This window comes from Salminus brasiliensis, chromosome 2 (assembly GCF_030463535.1).
Source record: "Salminus brasiliensis chromosome 2, fSalBra1.hap2, whole genome shotgun sequence".
Taxonomy (NCBI): domain Eukaryota; kingdom Metazoa; phylum Chordata; class Actinopteri; order Characiformes; family Bryconidae; genus Salminus; species Salminus brasiliensis.
The window spans coordinates 27,237,518-27,251,955 of NC_132879.1; the positions used below are offsets into that span (position 1 = coordinate 27,237,518).

At 38.2% G+C, this 14,438-nt stretch overlaps 1 protein-coding gene across 9 annotated transcripts in view; it reads right to left on the bottom strand.

The window, feature by feature from the left end:
• The window catches only part of myo9ab (myosin IXAb), an 86,193-nt gene that overhangs the window by 28,614 nt on the left and 43,141 nt on the right, over window positions 1-14,438 (bottom strand). For 8 of the 9 annotated variants that reach the window (XM_072672216.1, XM_072672218.1, XM_072672217.1 and 5 more), the window contains exons 3-9: window positions 9,979-10,073; window positions 9,759-9,821; window positions 8,515-8,614; window positions 6,408-6,461; window positions 4,141-4,238; window positions 3,609-3,735; window positions 2,362-2,451 (exon numbers count right to left, since the gene is read on the bottom strand). In XM_072672216.1, the coding sequence (XP_072528317.1) occupies window positions 2,362-2,451; window positions 3,609-3,735; window positions 4,141-4,238; window positions 6,408-6,461; window positions 8,515-8,614; window positions 9,759-9,821; window positions 9,979-10,073 (627 nt within the window). The remainder of the gene's footprint in view (window positions 1-2,361; window positions 2,452-3,608; window positions 3,736-4,140; window positions 4,239-6,407; window positions 6,462-8,514; window positions 8,615-9,758; window positions 9,822-9,978; window positions 10,074-14,438) is intronic. The other variant, XM_072672219.1, reaches the window with a different exon arrangement.

Genomic DNA, 14,438 nt, shown 5'->3' on the forward strand with positions numbered 1-14,438 from the left:
TTTGTTTATGGGACAGCTATGATAACTAACTAGTAACAGAGTAAATAAAGAATCAGAATTTTTATTGGGCCTAATATAGTGTAGGTAAAGAAAAACACTGATAGCATGGACAACCTACACTATAGAGAAATGATGGGTATAAAATCTATATATATTATCTGTAACAATATCTATTAGCTCTCCAATCTTTTTCTTAGGATGTCACAGCAGGAAATTTGAATTAAGGTGTCAAAAGCCATCACACATCTCAGAGTTTCCACAGAAAGGTCAGGTTTCCGTGATCTAAATCACACCTCCTCTCTGCTCTGATCCCAGGTAATGCTGGAACCACAGATGATGCAAGACAACAAAAGTACAGAAATAGTTCCTAGCAGTCATCACAGAAACACCATGACCACATACTTGGCCAGCTAGTGTATCAGAAAGCACTTCATAACATGTTAAAATACAGCAGTGTTTTAGCATATTGGAAAGTAGCATTTAAGTTCTTCTTTTTAAATTTTTATTGTAATTCTAACACAACGTCCCTAGGATCAGGGCCAGAATTAACATCTGAACAGAAGTTTTCTGATAGCAAGTCTGAGTAAAGCATGTCTGCTGTTACAAAGCCAGATTCCCCACTAGCAGTGGGTTTGATGCCAGAAGCTTTAAGTGCATCCAGACACACAAATCCCTTTTCAGACTGCTGATCGATCCATAAAATACAACCCGCCAAGCAAGTCACTTAATGATTCGCAAGAAGCTAAAGTAAAATACACCCTTCCTTTTTGCAGAAGATGAAAGGAGTGCTAAAATAATGTAAGTAAGCTAAAATAAGATATTGGACACCAGCAGCTGTGCCTGGTTAATCATGGTAAAATAGGAATGAGCAGTCAAACCCAGTAGATCACCAAATATAAAAAACCTAAAGGCAGTGACCAGACCAAGAGCTGAGAGGATTTTCAAAAGGCAGCAGAGATCATCAGCAAAGTGTATATAAGTTTGGTATAAGTATGGATATGTGAGATGATTGTAAAGAAAATTGATACTATAAAGATTAATACTATTGATAGTAGCATCAATAGTAAACCACCAATGGGAATTCTTTTTGGTCCAGGCATAGGCTTAATCTGGGTCTTGGACACTGGATCATGCAGTGTAATGCTCTGCTTCCCAGATGTTCAGAATTAAGACTCCCTAAAGCTCAAACAGGGGTAAAAACATGTCTTCCCTCCCTCCTGCATTATTGATTTCTCTCTTATTTTCAGCTGAACTCTGGAAGGGAGATCTACCACATCCACCCACCAACATTACATAAAACACAATTCTTATGATTCATTATTTAAAGCTTTTTTTAACATGTAAATCAAGAAATAAAAACACTTCAATCAAAAGTTAAGGGCTCTGGATGAACTCCATAAGGCCAAAATTGTTCCCATTCAAACACAATGTTGCATGAAGCAAAACACCTTACACTAGTAAATGCATCTGACAGTTTAGAAAACAATTCAGAAATCATTTACGCTGAGAAATAGACCACCGAAGAAGCAAGTACAAGCCTAACAGCGACTTACCTAAGGCTTTTATAAACACCTACAACATGGTCTGTGCAGCAGGCTGGTTAATTGTAATGGTGCAAGTTGCTGTGTAGAGCCGAACACAGTCAGGATCTCATTAAGAGCTGAATCACAGGAGTTGTTACTGTGCACTTGCGCACTGCACTGCAACCTCTATTCATACTGTAAATCATATGTGAGTTCACAGTGTGTGTGTGTATATGAGTGTATTTACACAGTATTCAAAGAAATATATTGACGCTGTCTGAACAAAATCTCATATCTCCAAAATAGTCTCTTTACAGGAGATACAAAAATGTCTTAAAATGTTCCCATTGCCACAGCTGTATAAATTCAAGTACTTAGCCACGCAGTCTGCCTTCACAAACATTAGTGAAACAGCTTTTACCAATGTGCTTTATTTTGCAATTTAAAAAAAGATCTGTCTTTATGTATATCTGTGCACTGACTGGGTGATAGGACTGCAGCATGAAGACCACTCTACAACAAACAATGGAAAAACCTATTTCACTCTGACCACCCCAAACAAGCTGGACCAGACAGCTGGCCAGGAGCCGGACACACTGTCCGGGGAGAAGTACTTTCAGACAAATGCAACTGTTGCCAAACTTTTATTTTCTGCAAGTTGAAGAGCTAAAATTCTTTCATTCTTTGCTCTTTGACCAGACAGTATAAACCAGTCCAAAAAATCTAGACAGTCCCAGAAGACTGGGTTAATAATGGTCTTTGTGTACATGGTCAAAAATGACAGACAAAGTATGTTATAGGGCAGAACTGACAGAGAAGGAAATCTTTGATTTTGTACCTCAGCCAGTTTATATGGCACTATAAGTCGCTCTCCCACTGTCACCGTCTTCCGTGTAGTCAGGGCTTCAAAGAGCATTTCTTCTTTCACCTGTTCAGAAAGGGAAAAAAAGGACAGTAAAAAACTTAATAAGCTCAACAAGAGAAATATGCTGGTTGATATCTCATTACTTCACTGTGTAGTTTGATTAGGCTTCACTTGGGATTGGTTTTCAGTATTCAAACGCTTTATTTTACTCTATGTATTTAATACGGCATAGGACAACTGACATGTGAATGGAAAAAATGTCTCCTCTCAGTAAGCAAGTTAACATTAATAAAATCATGGTGGCTCTTTAGCATATCATGAGGTGACAAAGGAAAAGTAATGGCAAGTATTTTTGTGGCCTAGAAAGCAGTCTATCATTCAGAAAGATCTGTGGGAAAATGGCTCAGTGAATATCTGCAGTCAGAATGGCAGTGGCATCTAAAATAGCTACTAAGAAAACTGGCTCGACTAGATGAGAGCAACATGCTGTTTGAGTTCCAATAATGTTCCATTTATCTGAAAGGGTACACGCATTTAGGCCATAAATACCACACTGGTATGAACTGTCTACAGTAAAACAAACTCAACAGATGCCAAAACGCATTAGCCATTCAGCTTGTGGTGAATTTAGAAATGATGTGCTGTGTTAGAAATGTCTCCAAAGCATATTAATATTCATTCTGCTCCATTATGTTAAATGAATCCATACATTTTATTGCCATGACATTGCAAAACCTTGTCTAAACAGAATTCTTTACTAAAATTACTGACTGTAACCAAAATATCAGCATCAATAAGCAGAGATTGCTTCAAACCTCCAAAACCAGCGCCAACTGTATTATAAAATTACATGTTGCATGTAAAGCAGTCATTGCCTGTAAATTCAACTCCCTAACAAAAAGCTGAGTAAACAGAACCATAAGGAATAAATAAAATGGACCCACTCTGGAAATGTGCTAGTGTGAACAGAGAGGTGTCTCTTGTGGAATATGTCTTTTATCATCTATGAGCTGAATTTCTTGCTAAATTGTCATTCCACATAATCTCAGTAAAATATAGTGAATATAGTTTTACTTTGACTCTTACAGATGCTGTTATGAGTAGACATTACAAATATGAAAAAAATAAATATTTATAGACTATTTTTATGATCTGATGATTATTAGCTGAGCTGTATTATAAGCACATCTAGAATTAAGGATCGCAAGGACATATTTTACCTCCAACAGCTCAGAAATGGTTGGAAGCACCTCAGGGTTGCAGATATCAATGGAGTCATCCCTGTATGTCTTCTTCTTGTAGCGTATATTCCCAAGAAGCAGAATGGCTGAGAGCAGAGACAGGATTCTGACAGAAACAGTAATGATTCAGTGATTAAACAAAGTGATGTGCATGCATATGAGTACATGCAAACAGCCATGATTTCTTTTTCTATGATCAAAATCACTAAATTTATAGTCAAAACAAATTTACTTAATATATAGTCTAACACAAAGGACACATTTTGTATTCTGCATGAGTATTTTAGAGCACATTTAAGATTTGTTTTCTGAATTTAACGTAATGTATTTAATGAGCCACTATTTTTTGCACACTCCCCATGAATGTTTGTGATTAGCATTCATTACAGTAAGCAAAGAAACAGCAATTATCAAAAACATATGTAATGTGACCGGGGTGCCCAGACTTTTACATACAATTATATGTGAATAATTATAAATACTTTTACAGAGTTAGTTTAATTGTGCCTACTGTTTACGGGTGGCTGGCAGGAAGCCCACCATCTCCATTGCCAGTTGAAGTCTTTCAAAATCGTGCTTCAGATCCTCCCCTTCTACAGTGAAACAGTCCTAAAAAGGCAAAAGATAGTATGACAGAATGTCACATGTGCACGTTTAGTAACTCCTATATTAATAAACTTTGCAGTGATAAATGTGTAGTACTTCTCTTTGTAAGGCATTTAAGCTGCTAAATCAACTTCAATAAATATCAGTTAAGTCTCTGAAAACAGATCCAGTATAGGGGACCAACATGTCTATTGTAGGGCTCAATAATTTCTGCAATGCCAAGAACATGGACCAAAAAGTGGAACTGAGACACAAAATGGATTCAGGTATAACCACAGAAACATCTGGGTGATATTATTCTATACTTTCTGAACATACTAAACATTTTGTCTATTGTTTACTATGTTTGTATTTTCTGTTTACAAATGCGAATTTTACAGAAATCCTGTTGTGCTTCTGTGTACATTACTATGTCCAGCCCATCTAATAAGTAAATAACACATCTGTAAAGGCACATGGCGAAGCTAGCTGACTGTGTGGATTAACTCTTATCAATAAGACAAGAACATGCAGTGATGCCTTTTATTCCCATACCAATTCATTTTCTATTGTTTGTGTTTACTGTATTTTTGTGTTACTGTATTTTTCTTAAAAGTTAACCTGAGAAAACTAATAATGGGAAAAAAATAAAACATTTAAAGGGACCTATTGTTGACAGCAGTGATAGCAGCTGTGTTACACGTTTCAGCCTCATTCAGGATGTATGAGCACATGCACTGCATGTTTTCTTGCCTTACAGAACCTATGAGTGTGTGCTCCTCAGGCATCTTGTTCTACTGCCCAGCTTATCATTATCACATACCAGGGCTCCAGCTAAACCCTTTGGTTCACAGCGTGGAGGTCCAGGAACCTCTTTACACCTCATCTAGACCCACTCATTTCCTTCTCTCATGGCTCGACAGATTGCCACAGAGGAAAGCGGCAGTTCTGTAAGTTTACATACACTCTTGTTCCAATTAAAACAGCACTTTACACTTAAAAGAACCAGAGAAAAGAGTTAAATGCTGACTTGCTGCTTTTCACGAGCCAACTGACAATATCTGATACATTGAAAAACACTAGAAAAACAAAGCCTGCGCTGCTGGCAAAAGGAGCAGAAGCCACTGGCGAAACACCAAACCCCTAACACTAGAGTATCAAAAAAGAACCAGTGAGGTTCCTGCTTGCTAGTTATGCGTGGTACACTCTGTTCTTTCATTTTCCAAATGGTATTTTCTCAAAGAATCTGCCAGAAGCTGAAATTAATCTCATACAGTGAGAAGCGGCTTTGGAGGTGAACCCATGAGAAAGACATGGCTTAATAAAGAATATAACCAACGCATGCAGTAAAACCTGGGGCAGACCAATATTACTTACAGTACTGTGCAGATGTTTTGGGCACCTAATTTATTTATTTCAGATCTCTCACAAACAGATACAAGTAAATATAAATACAGTAAAAATAACAATAATTTATCATATTGAAGAAAGTAGCTGATATCTTGTGAGCTAGTTTGATGAACAAAGCATGGTTCCAGATTGGACACCCACAACCAGAAACCTGGATTTGTTCAATTCCACCACCAGCTCAAATGACCTAACACCATTATTCACTCAACTTGCCAAACCAGGTGCTCACTACTGTGCTACTGTATTCTAATATTAGTGTTTTACTGAGCTAATAAATAGCTGCCCTGATAAGAAGCTTTTAATTCTCAAAGGTTTTTTACAGCTCCCTAAAACTTTTGCACAGTACCGTAACTCTCTCACACAGACATCCCATTTAAGTAATCAGTGAGTGCAAAGCTATGCTAAGACACCAGTGTCCAAGGTCCTACCAGATGCACCCATTCAGAGCGTGGCCATTAAAGCAATGGTGACACAAACCCCACGGCAGAAATAACACAACACTGAAGCAGCTGTTGCATTAGTAAATGTGCTGATGAGCAGAAAAGATGCCAGGAGCCACAAAGGACTGCACAGACGGCTGCACAGACAGAGGCAGACCAGTGAGCGCAGCCAGTGCCTGGCACATGACACACACAGGACTGAACAAAGCGAATGATAAAAACAGACATATGAGTGGGGGAGATGGGTAAGCTTGACGTTTGGTATAGCAAGGAATTCTTTTCACACTTACATACCTGACACACAAGGTATACGCACACACACACACGTTCAGACAATACTAACCAGCTCGCTCTCATAGTAATTTTCCCAGTGTAGTCTGTGGGCTTTCTTTGTCATCTGGAAGCAAGTTAGAAGGGGTTAGGGCTTATTCTCGCTCACACAAGTGCACACAAACACACACACATACAAACGTGCACTCTCAAACAGATGGCAATAAAACACATGTGGTTAGACATGACATGATGATGATGATGATGCAGAAATGACAAACAAACATACACGCTCACTGACAAATGTTCATACTGGAAAAGAAGCATGTTGAGACTCTTTACCTATTCATATTTATTTGACTTATTATAGAAATGCCCTAAAATGAACAGAATGAATTTAATGCAGATCTTTTAGTACAGTAGCACAGCATCAAGAAATATGAAATTCAATAAATACATCATCAAATATCAGTTGGAAATTTTGCTAAAATCGAAACATTAATCCGATTACATTTTTTAAGCAATGTGCTGATATGACCTTGTGCCAGATTTACAAATGCTTTCCAAAGTAAAAATGTATCTTCCTAAAGGCAATTCTCCAAAAAACAAATGATGACGTTCTCCAATATATTCTTATAAGAAAGACTTAATTATTTTCTTAAGCCACTCTTCACTGCTTGTTGTGTAACTGTTTGTAACTTAGCCTTGTATTTTGTTTTACAACTCATTTTTTTTTACACAAGACATGTTTTTAATGTTCTATGAATCTGTTGTTATAAATCATATAATGAACCAAGACGTAACTTAAATGCCCTGAGCAAAAGAAAACAAGAATGATTCAAAACTAAACTAAAAGGATTAAGACAAGAATATACTACAGTATAATAAAAAACAACAACAAAAGGACAAGTAAAAACGGAGTGGGAACAGGGTTTAATTAGTTGGTCAATATAAGGAGATGGAGAAGAAACCGCAGGCTGTGTAGTAAGTGAGTGGTGTTCTGAGTTTGTTTCTGTAAAGTAGCAACAAGCTGCTTGTTAAGGAACTAACTTAAAGGAACTTGTAATTTGTCACAAGGGATTGCTAACATTACAAAATGAATAACTGCTATGTTCCCGCCTCAATTTATTTATTTTTTATTTAATTTATTGTTACAAACTGTTGAATAAAAGCAGAACACACGAAGGAGTGTTACCATGAGATAAAACAAAAACACATTATTCCACACACTTCATGTTGTGTTATTCTGCTATAACATATATTTTTTAAGAATACCAATCATAATTAACTTTTTCTTTAATATAAGATAAGAATAAAATGCACATTCAAATTTCTTTTTTAAGACACTTTACTGAAACTGGCCCCTGATTAATATCATCCCTATTAATATCAGTTTCCTTTTTAGTTTATTATAAAATGTAAATAACAAATACGCTGTCTTTATGGCCCACTGAGATATAGGTTGATGCTTCTCGCCCACAGAATCAGTCAAATGCTCAAAGAGACCTAACTACTCTCGCACCAGTGAAGAGCCAGCGGCCATATTCAGATTGGACACACTGTTGTCAGCCTAGGCTGGCAGAGTGAACATGACAGGCCGGCATATCAATGCTGTCTTCAGTGAAACAGTAGAAGGAGAAGGAGCACTATGAACAGCTTAACAGCTTGGATGGTGGTAGTGGCGGTGGGAGTGGTGGCGGGGTTTCACAAGTACGTAGACGTCAGTCAATGTAGGGCGGCCATTTGAAAAGGCAGCACGCGACCAACTGTCTGCCCCGAATGACGTTGGTTCTGCCCCCGCTGTCGACGATGACTATCACCATGGCAACTGCAGCACCCGGCAACAGGGAGCGTCATCCAGTTCTTTGTGTGAGAGGGATTATGGGGTGTGTGCTATAGGGACAAACATCTGAGGGGGAAAATGGGCTGTTTTTCTCCCGTCTTTTTTAGGTACAAGCCAAAAAAGGAGTGTATAAAAGAACAAAGGAGTTTAATCTACTTTGGGTTTTGCATTACAGTGGTGCACGCATGGTGTATATACAGGTTTCTGTGTGTGAAGTTCTTGTCTAGGGGGAGTTAATTTATTGGAGAGCACTGTAATATTGCATTTCCAAGTGCATTAACAATTCATTCTGTTCCACATTCAGCTATACTGTCCTGCAGTTCAATGAGAGGCTCACCTGATTGAGATAATGGTATTCCTCTGGTCTGAGCAGGTGAAAGGCTTTTCTCTCCTCGTCACTTGCTCCCGCCAAAAGGTAATAAAACACATGGTAGTTCCTATTGCGAGAGAGAGAAAGAGAGAGGAAAAAGAATGGGCAGAAATGTACAAATGGATATAATCATAAAATAGGATATGCACAGAAGCAATTCACAGTGAATTGGAGCACATATGCACTGTCACTGTTATATTAAAGCTAGAGCCAAATTATTAAAGATGCATAATTATTATCATGAACATGCTAATGTGATAGATAATAAGTATCCAGCTTTAACATTAACCAAACAGAATCCACACTTCAGGATGAAACTTGTGTAAGTTCTGATTCAGCAAGAGAATTCCCCCAACTCATTAATCCAGCAAACATTCAAATATTCATTACATACATTACATAAATTTTTATATACTTGGTAAAAGTTCTCTATGGTTCTCTTTATTCTATTTATAAAACAATATTGTTTTTGCTTAGTAAAACAATATTTGATATATACTTTAGTTAAACATGCTTATTTGTAGGGAAAGAAGCTGCCGTTAACCTACAATGATAGGCTTTAAGTTTGTTCCTTTTGGAAATAATGTCAATTCAGTTTGGACAAAATGGTCTAAAAGTTTAATTATACCATTATATACATTTTTGCCCATACTGCCTACCACTAATAGGGACCCTTTAATAATGGTAAATGAATAACAAACTATTTTTTTTATTATTATAGTGTATATTCTGGGAAGCACATAAAACAAATGAATGAATTGTACTTGAAGATCATTAACTGCATTAACTGCTACATATAAACTCTTTCTGCAAGTCAGCACAAACAAACAAACTCTGGGACTGATGTAAACAAGCCTTGCATGTTTGATTTCAGATCACAACAAAAATTCAAGATCATCCTTTAATGGGGAATAGCAAAGAATTGCTGTTTTAATAGATACCATGTCCTCATTTGGAGTATCATACAAATCCATGCACTCATGTGGATTTGGCTGCTGTGGGTGATCATAACTCCTTTCAGTTTCATGAGTCTGGTAGCATTTGATAAACATGAGACAAACAGCTCAAAGACTATTAAAGATTGTCTATGTTAGACAAGAGATGAAGAGAGTGTGTGTTTGAATGTTGATAAACAATAACAGATAATAAAAAGCACACATATCTCGCTCAGCATTTATTTTTTTTTACATAAAAGCATACAGAAGTCTCACCTCTCATTGTGCTCCTGGTAGACCAGTCTAGATTTCTCCAGTAGATACTTCTCGACATAAGCCCTGAAACACAGCAATTCTGATGTATTTAAACACTCTTTTTTTGTTTTTTGTTTTAAAAAAAAATGGTAAATGTGAATAACATTGGTGAATGAGCGGTGTAACGAGGACGGTATGAGGAGAGTAAAGAGATTATGACAAATATTGGATGCTGTCTTACCCTCTTACTGTGCCACTCTCTTGGTAGTTGACTTGGATGAACTTCCCGAAACGACTAGAGTTGTTGTTGTGGGCCGTTTTGGCATTCCCAAAAGCCTGAGGATGAAAAGTGAATAGGTATTTACAAAGACATAAAGAATGTTGGGAACTCTTTAATGGACATGGTAAGTGTGGCTGTGGAGAGGAAATCCTTTCAGAGAGGAATGTATACTCCACACAGAGAGCATACCAATATGAGAATAAGCCTTCAGTCAAGATATCCATAAAAAAGTACAATTAATTATAAAAATAGCTCCAGTGCAAAAAGTACAGGGCATCCAGGAATTCACAAGGGAAAGCACATAACCACATGGCCAGAGACACACACTCTCTCTCTCACACACAAACAGTATTTTATTATGGATGTTCTAGCTCATTTTACAAGACATTAAGAAAGGACAACAAAGATGTTGATGAAGAAATGATAGAATTAACACCTACTACAACAAATAGAGCCAGCACCGTGCCCACTCAGCCAGGAAAAACACACACTGGCTCCTTAGATGCGTAGTGTTCTGTATGCCCTGTCTTTTGGAAGGAAAAAATTCTCAAACCAACTTGGTTATTCTTTTTCTGTCCAGCCAGTGAGCTGCTCCACTCAGCTTCAGTAAGCCTATTTCAATTAACACTTTATGGTGCGGAACCATGGGTCCCTTGTACAGCTGAGGCCTGCTATAACACTCAGATCACTACTTCTCTATTTATTCATGTAGAGGCAAACATTTGCCTGCTTTTGGAGACATTCATTTGCCTTCTGGAGACATAAAAAGCTGACGAGAACTTTAATAAGCAGTCAAATCAGAAAGGGCCTATCTAATATTATATTTAAATCCCACCCCCTTCAAAAAAATCCTCTTTCATACTCTTCTCTGCAAGATTTACCTGGCTGCTTTTGTGCATATCGTTTAAAAGAACCACAAGAGGGTTAAAAGTCAAACATGGGGGTGAAAACATGTGGTAGAGGTAAATTTTGTGCACAGAACCTCACACAAGTTGATTAATAGTAGGGAATGTCTGAGTGTGATGGACCTGAACAGGGCTGTGAATTCTCCAGAACCTTCCAAAGGAGGCTGCTGGGACCCATCAGAATAGATTACAGAGTACAAGGTCAACAGCACCCCACTGCACAACACAGTACTGTACCATTGTTTAATGGTTTCCGGTATGTTAAACTGTCCACCTGGGACTAAAGAGGCCAGACATAGTCTAAAGGAGAGGATAACGCCCCCCCTTCACCAAATGTTGAACTCCAGGTACTAGGTGAAATTAGAGAAGCAAGATTGGAGCCTTAACAGGACGGTTCCCCAACAACCTAATAACGTCCTAGTATACATTAGGTTGCCAGTTTATTATGTATCTACTATATTTAATTAGGTATACATACCACAAGTTTTTAGGTTTGTAGGGTTAGGGTTAAGGTTGCAATTATTGACCGTGGCCCATCTGTTGCTCAAATTATCAGCATTCCTTTAACGTGGAACATCAACACAAACTACTCACCATAAGACCAGCATTGATGTTTGGCCAGTGGACCAATCTCAGCACAGCGGTGGCAACAACATTTTAATGCATGCTAGTGTGTTTGAGTGTGTAGTGCTGGCAGCAGTGCACACAGCAATGTGAATTTTTTCCATGACTTTTCTCATAAATGTCTTGCATTAGTCATCCTCTAGCCTTTCTGAGGTCCGTTTCTGATCAGTGGATCACTGTTGTTTTTGGGTGGTGGACTATTCCCAAGCCGCAAGCCACAATGAGGTGTTAAAAAATTCCAGAAATGCTACTGTGCCCGATACACTGGAAATTCAGTCCATATTCTACAGTGTTACAGAGTAGAGCTTACTATGTATCAAATGTTTTGCAATGTTATTCAAGTTAATGTGACGGCACATTTAGTGCCTATCCATAGCTTTAGAGCAGATACAGTAGATGCCTGGTCTGCCTCCATTAGTATGTGATAAATCCTGTCTGTAGTCGGCTCAGGCTGACCAGCTGATCCATGGGCCGGCGGGCATTTTACACACTGTCACTCGCTGTTAACATGTACACTAATGTAGAAAAGCACAATTTCACACCCTCATGGTCAGACAAAGCAAGCGCTGGTCTAAAGCTGGCTCAAGCAGGGTTTAGTGACAGCTCAGAGCAGCAGAGAGGATGGACACTGACTGGTTAATTAACATGGTGCATCTTTCTGGATGAGAGGTCAGGTCTCTGTGAGTCTCTCATGCTTTTTTGGCCTTTCTCTGCCTCTTCCTCTCTCTAACTCTCTTCCTATTGATTCCATGTCTGTCTGTATCATGAAGGAATTTCTTGTGTGAAGCTGCTTTTCCAGAGCAGTCAGCCACTACAACAGAAGTTCATATTTAGCGGCAGAGGGGATAATGCTAATCACGTTAGCCGCCTAATTTAACAACAACAACAGCTCTACATCATAGATTAGCTGCCTATTTAAAAAGATGAATGTTAGACCCCATGCTTCTGAAATCACTGAAACATGTCAGCTTTTTGAAGGTCCAAGAAAAAAAGACATTTCAAACTTCTACTCCTAACATCTAACCTGAAAGCAGTAAAGGACACCTTCTAGACAAACAGATATTACTAGAACATGTGAGGACGACGACTCGAGCCACAAGCACAGCAAAAAATAGGTCAGAGAGACAGAGAGTGAGTCACTCATTGACCCTGGCAGTCCAGAAATGATGGGCTGAGACTAATTCCAGCACTGGGCCGTAAGTTATTCGAAGGAGCAGAAATATGCATAGCAGGCCGTGCAGGCAGAGTCATTCTCTCCCAGCGGGCAAGAGACATTGGCGGAGTGTGAGGAGCTCAAGGACGTTTGGAGGAAGAGGGTGCTAGAAGCACTTGAGCAATGGCATGCATGAAAAAAGGATATTGGCGATGGAACAATGGATTAAAAACAGAGGTAAATAAACTGGTTCAGGAATAAGGAGAAGGGGACAAGAGGTTTTGAGAATATGGTGCTATGCTTAGTTTTTAATAGAGGAACCTCAAAAATGACTCAGAGATCTTTGCTAATTCTGTAGTGATGTTTCTTTAATGTGGTTTTCTGTCTCCAAACACAGAATTCTTTTAGCTAGACTTGCAGCAGCAGAGAAGAAACTGAATGGCATGCAAAAGTTTGGGCACCCTTGCTTGATGTTTTTGTTACAGTAAACAGTTAAGTATAACTGTTAAGTATAAAATCACTTGATCTCCAAAATGCATGAAGTCAAAGATTAAACATTCTTTTAAACATGTTAAGCAAGTGTAGTGAATTATTTTAATTATGTGAAAAAGTAAAGGGTGGCAAAAGTTTGAGCAAACCAAGAAAGATTTGCGGACTGTAGACTTTCACACAGGCATTAATATCTTTTGTTTCTTTTAAAACTGTAAAAGATGGAAATAAAAAAGTAAGCTTGGCTAAAATATTAAAGTTATGTACCATCATTAATCGCATGCCTTTTGAAAATCAGGTTATATATCGCCTAACTATTTATAGTAACAGATATCTTTACTGGGGTGCTCAAACTTTTTGAATGTCACTGTCCATAGTTGGTGACTCCCTAATCCATTATTATCAATTATGAGAAAGTACTGACTACTAGTCAGTATTTTCTACTAGTATATGGAAATAAAATACTAGACTACTAGTATATGGAAATAAACAAGAATCCTAAGTACCCTAGCCGAGCATTACTCTTGAGGCTTCTACCCATAAAACCTAACAAAGAGGTTCAATCCTAAAATACCACACATGGTCATGGATATTATTATAGTCCAACAGAGTGTCAGGCATTCAGAATAAGTGTAGAGTGAGTAAGATGTGGTTTGGTGTCATGGTGTGCTCAAACAGGTGCATGTGTAGGGCAAGTAGCAGCAGGCAGCAGGTTTGTGGAGCACAGCTCCTTACTTCTGCAGCCTAGATTGGCCAGATGCCCACACCACACTTTTGGGCTATGATACGGCGAGGATTAAAAAACAACCTACAGCACTAAGGTGCGTGCACACACACACATACACACACACACACACACACACACACACATACACACACACAAACCCTGTGGCAACTTTACTTTTATCTTAGCTGTGAATGTGCATGAGTGTCTTTGATCTTGGCTAGAGTAACAGCATTTATTAGTTGTGCAGTCTCTAATAGCAAACTGCAAATACTTAATCAGAATCAGAATCAGAAATACTTTATTGATCCCAGGAGGATCCATTTGTATAAGAATAAATGGGAGTATCCCTACAATATCTAAACCCCCAAACACCCTGCTTACAATAGTTTTCGGTCGCCTACATGTATCACCCATTAGAAATATTTGTGTTCATTTTGGCATTATTTTAAGTTTCTTTCTCCATTACTTTAGATTTTTAGTTTTTGATAAGGGGTAAAATACCACACAGCACTGCTGACTATTA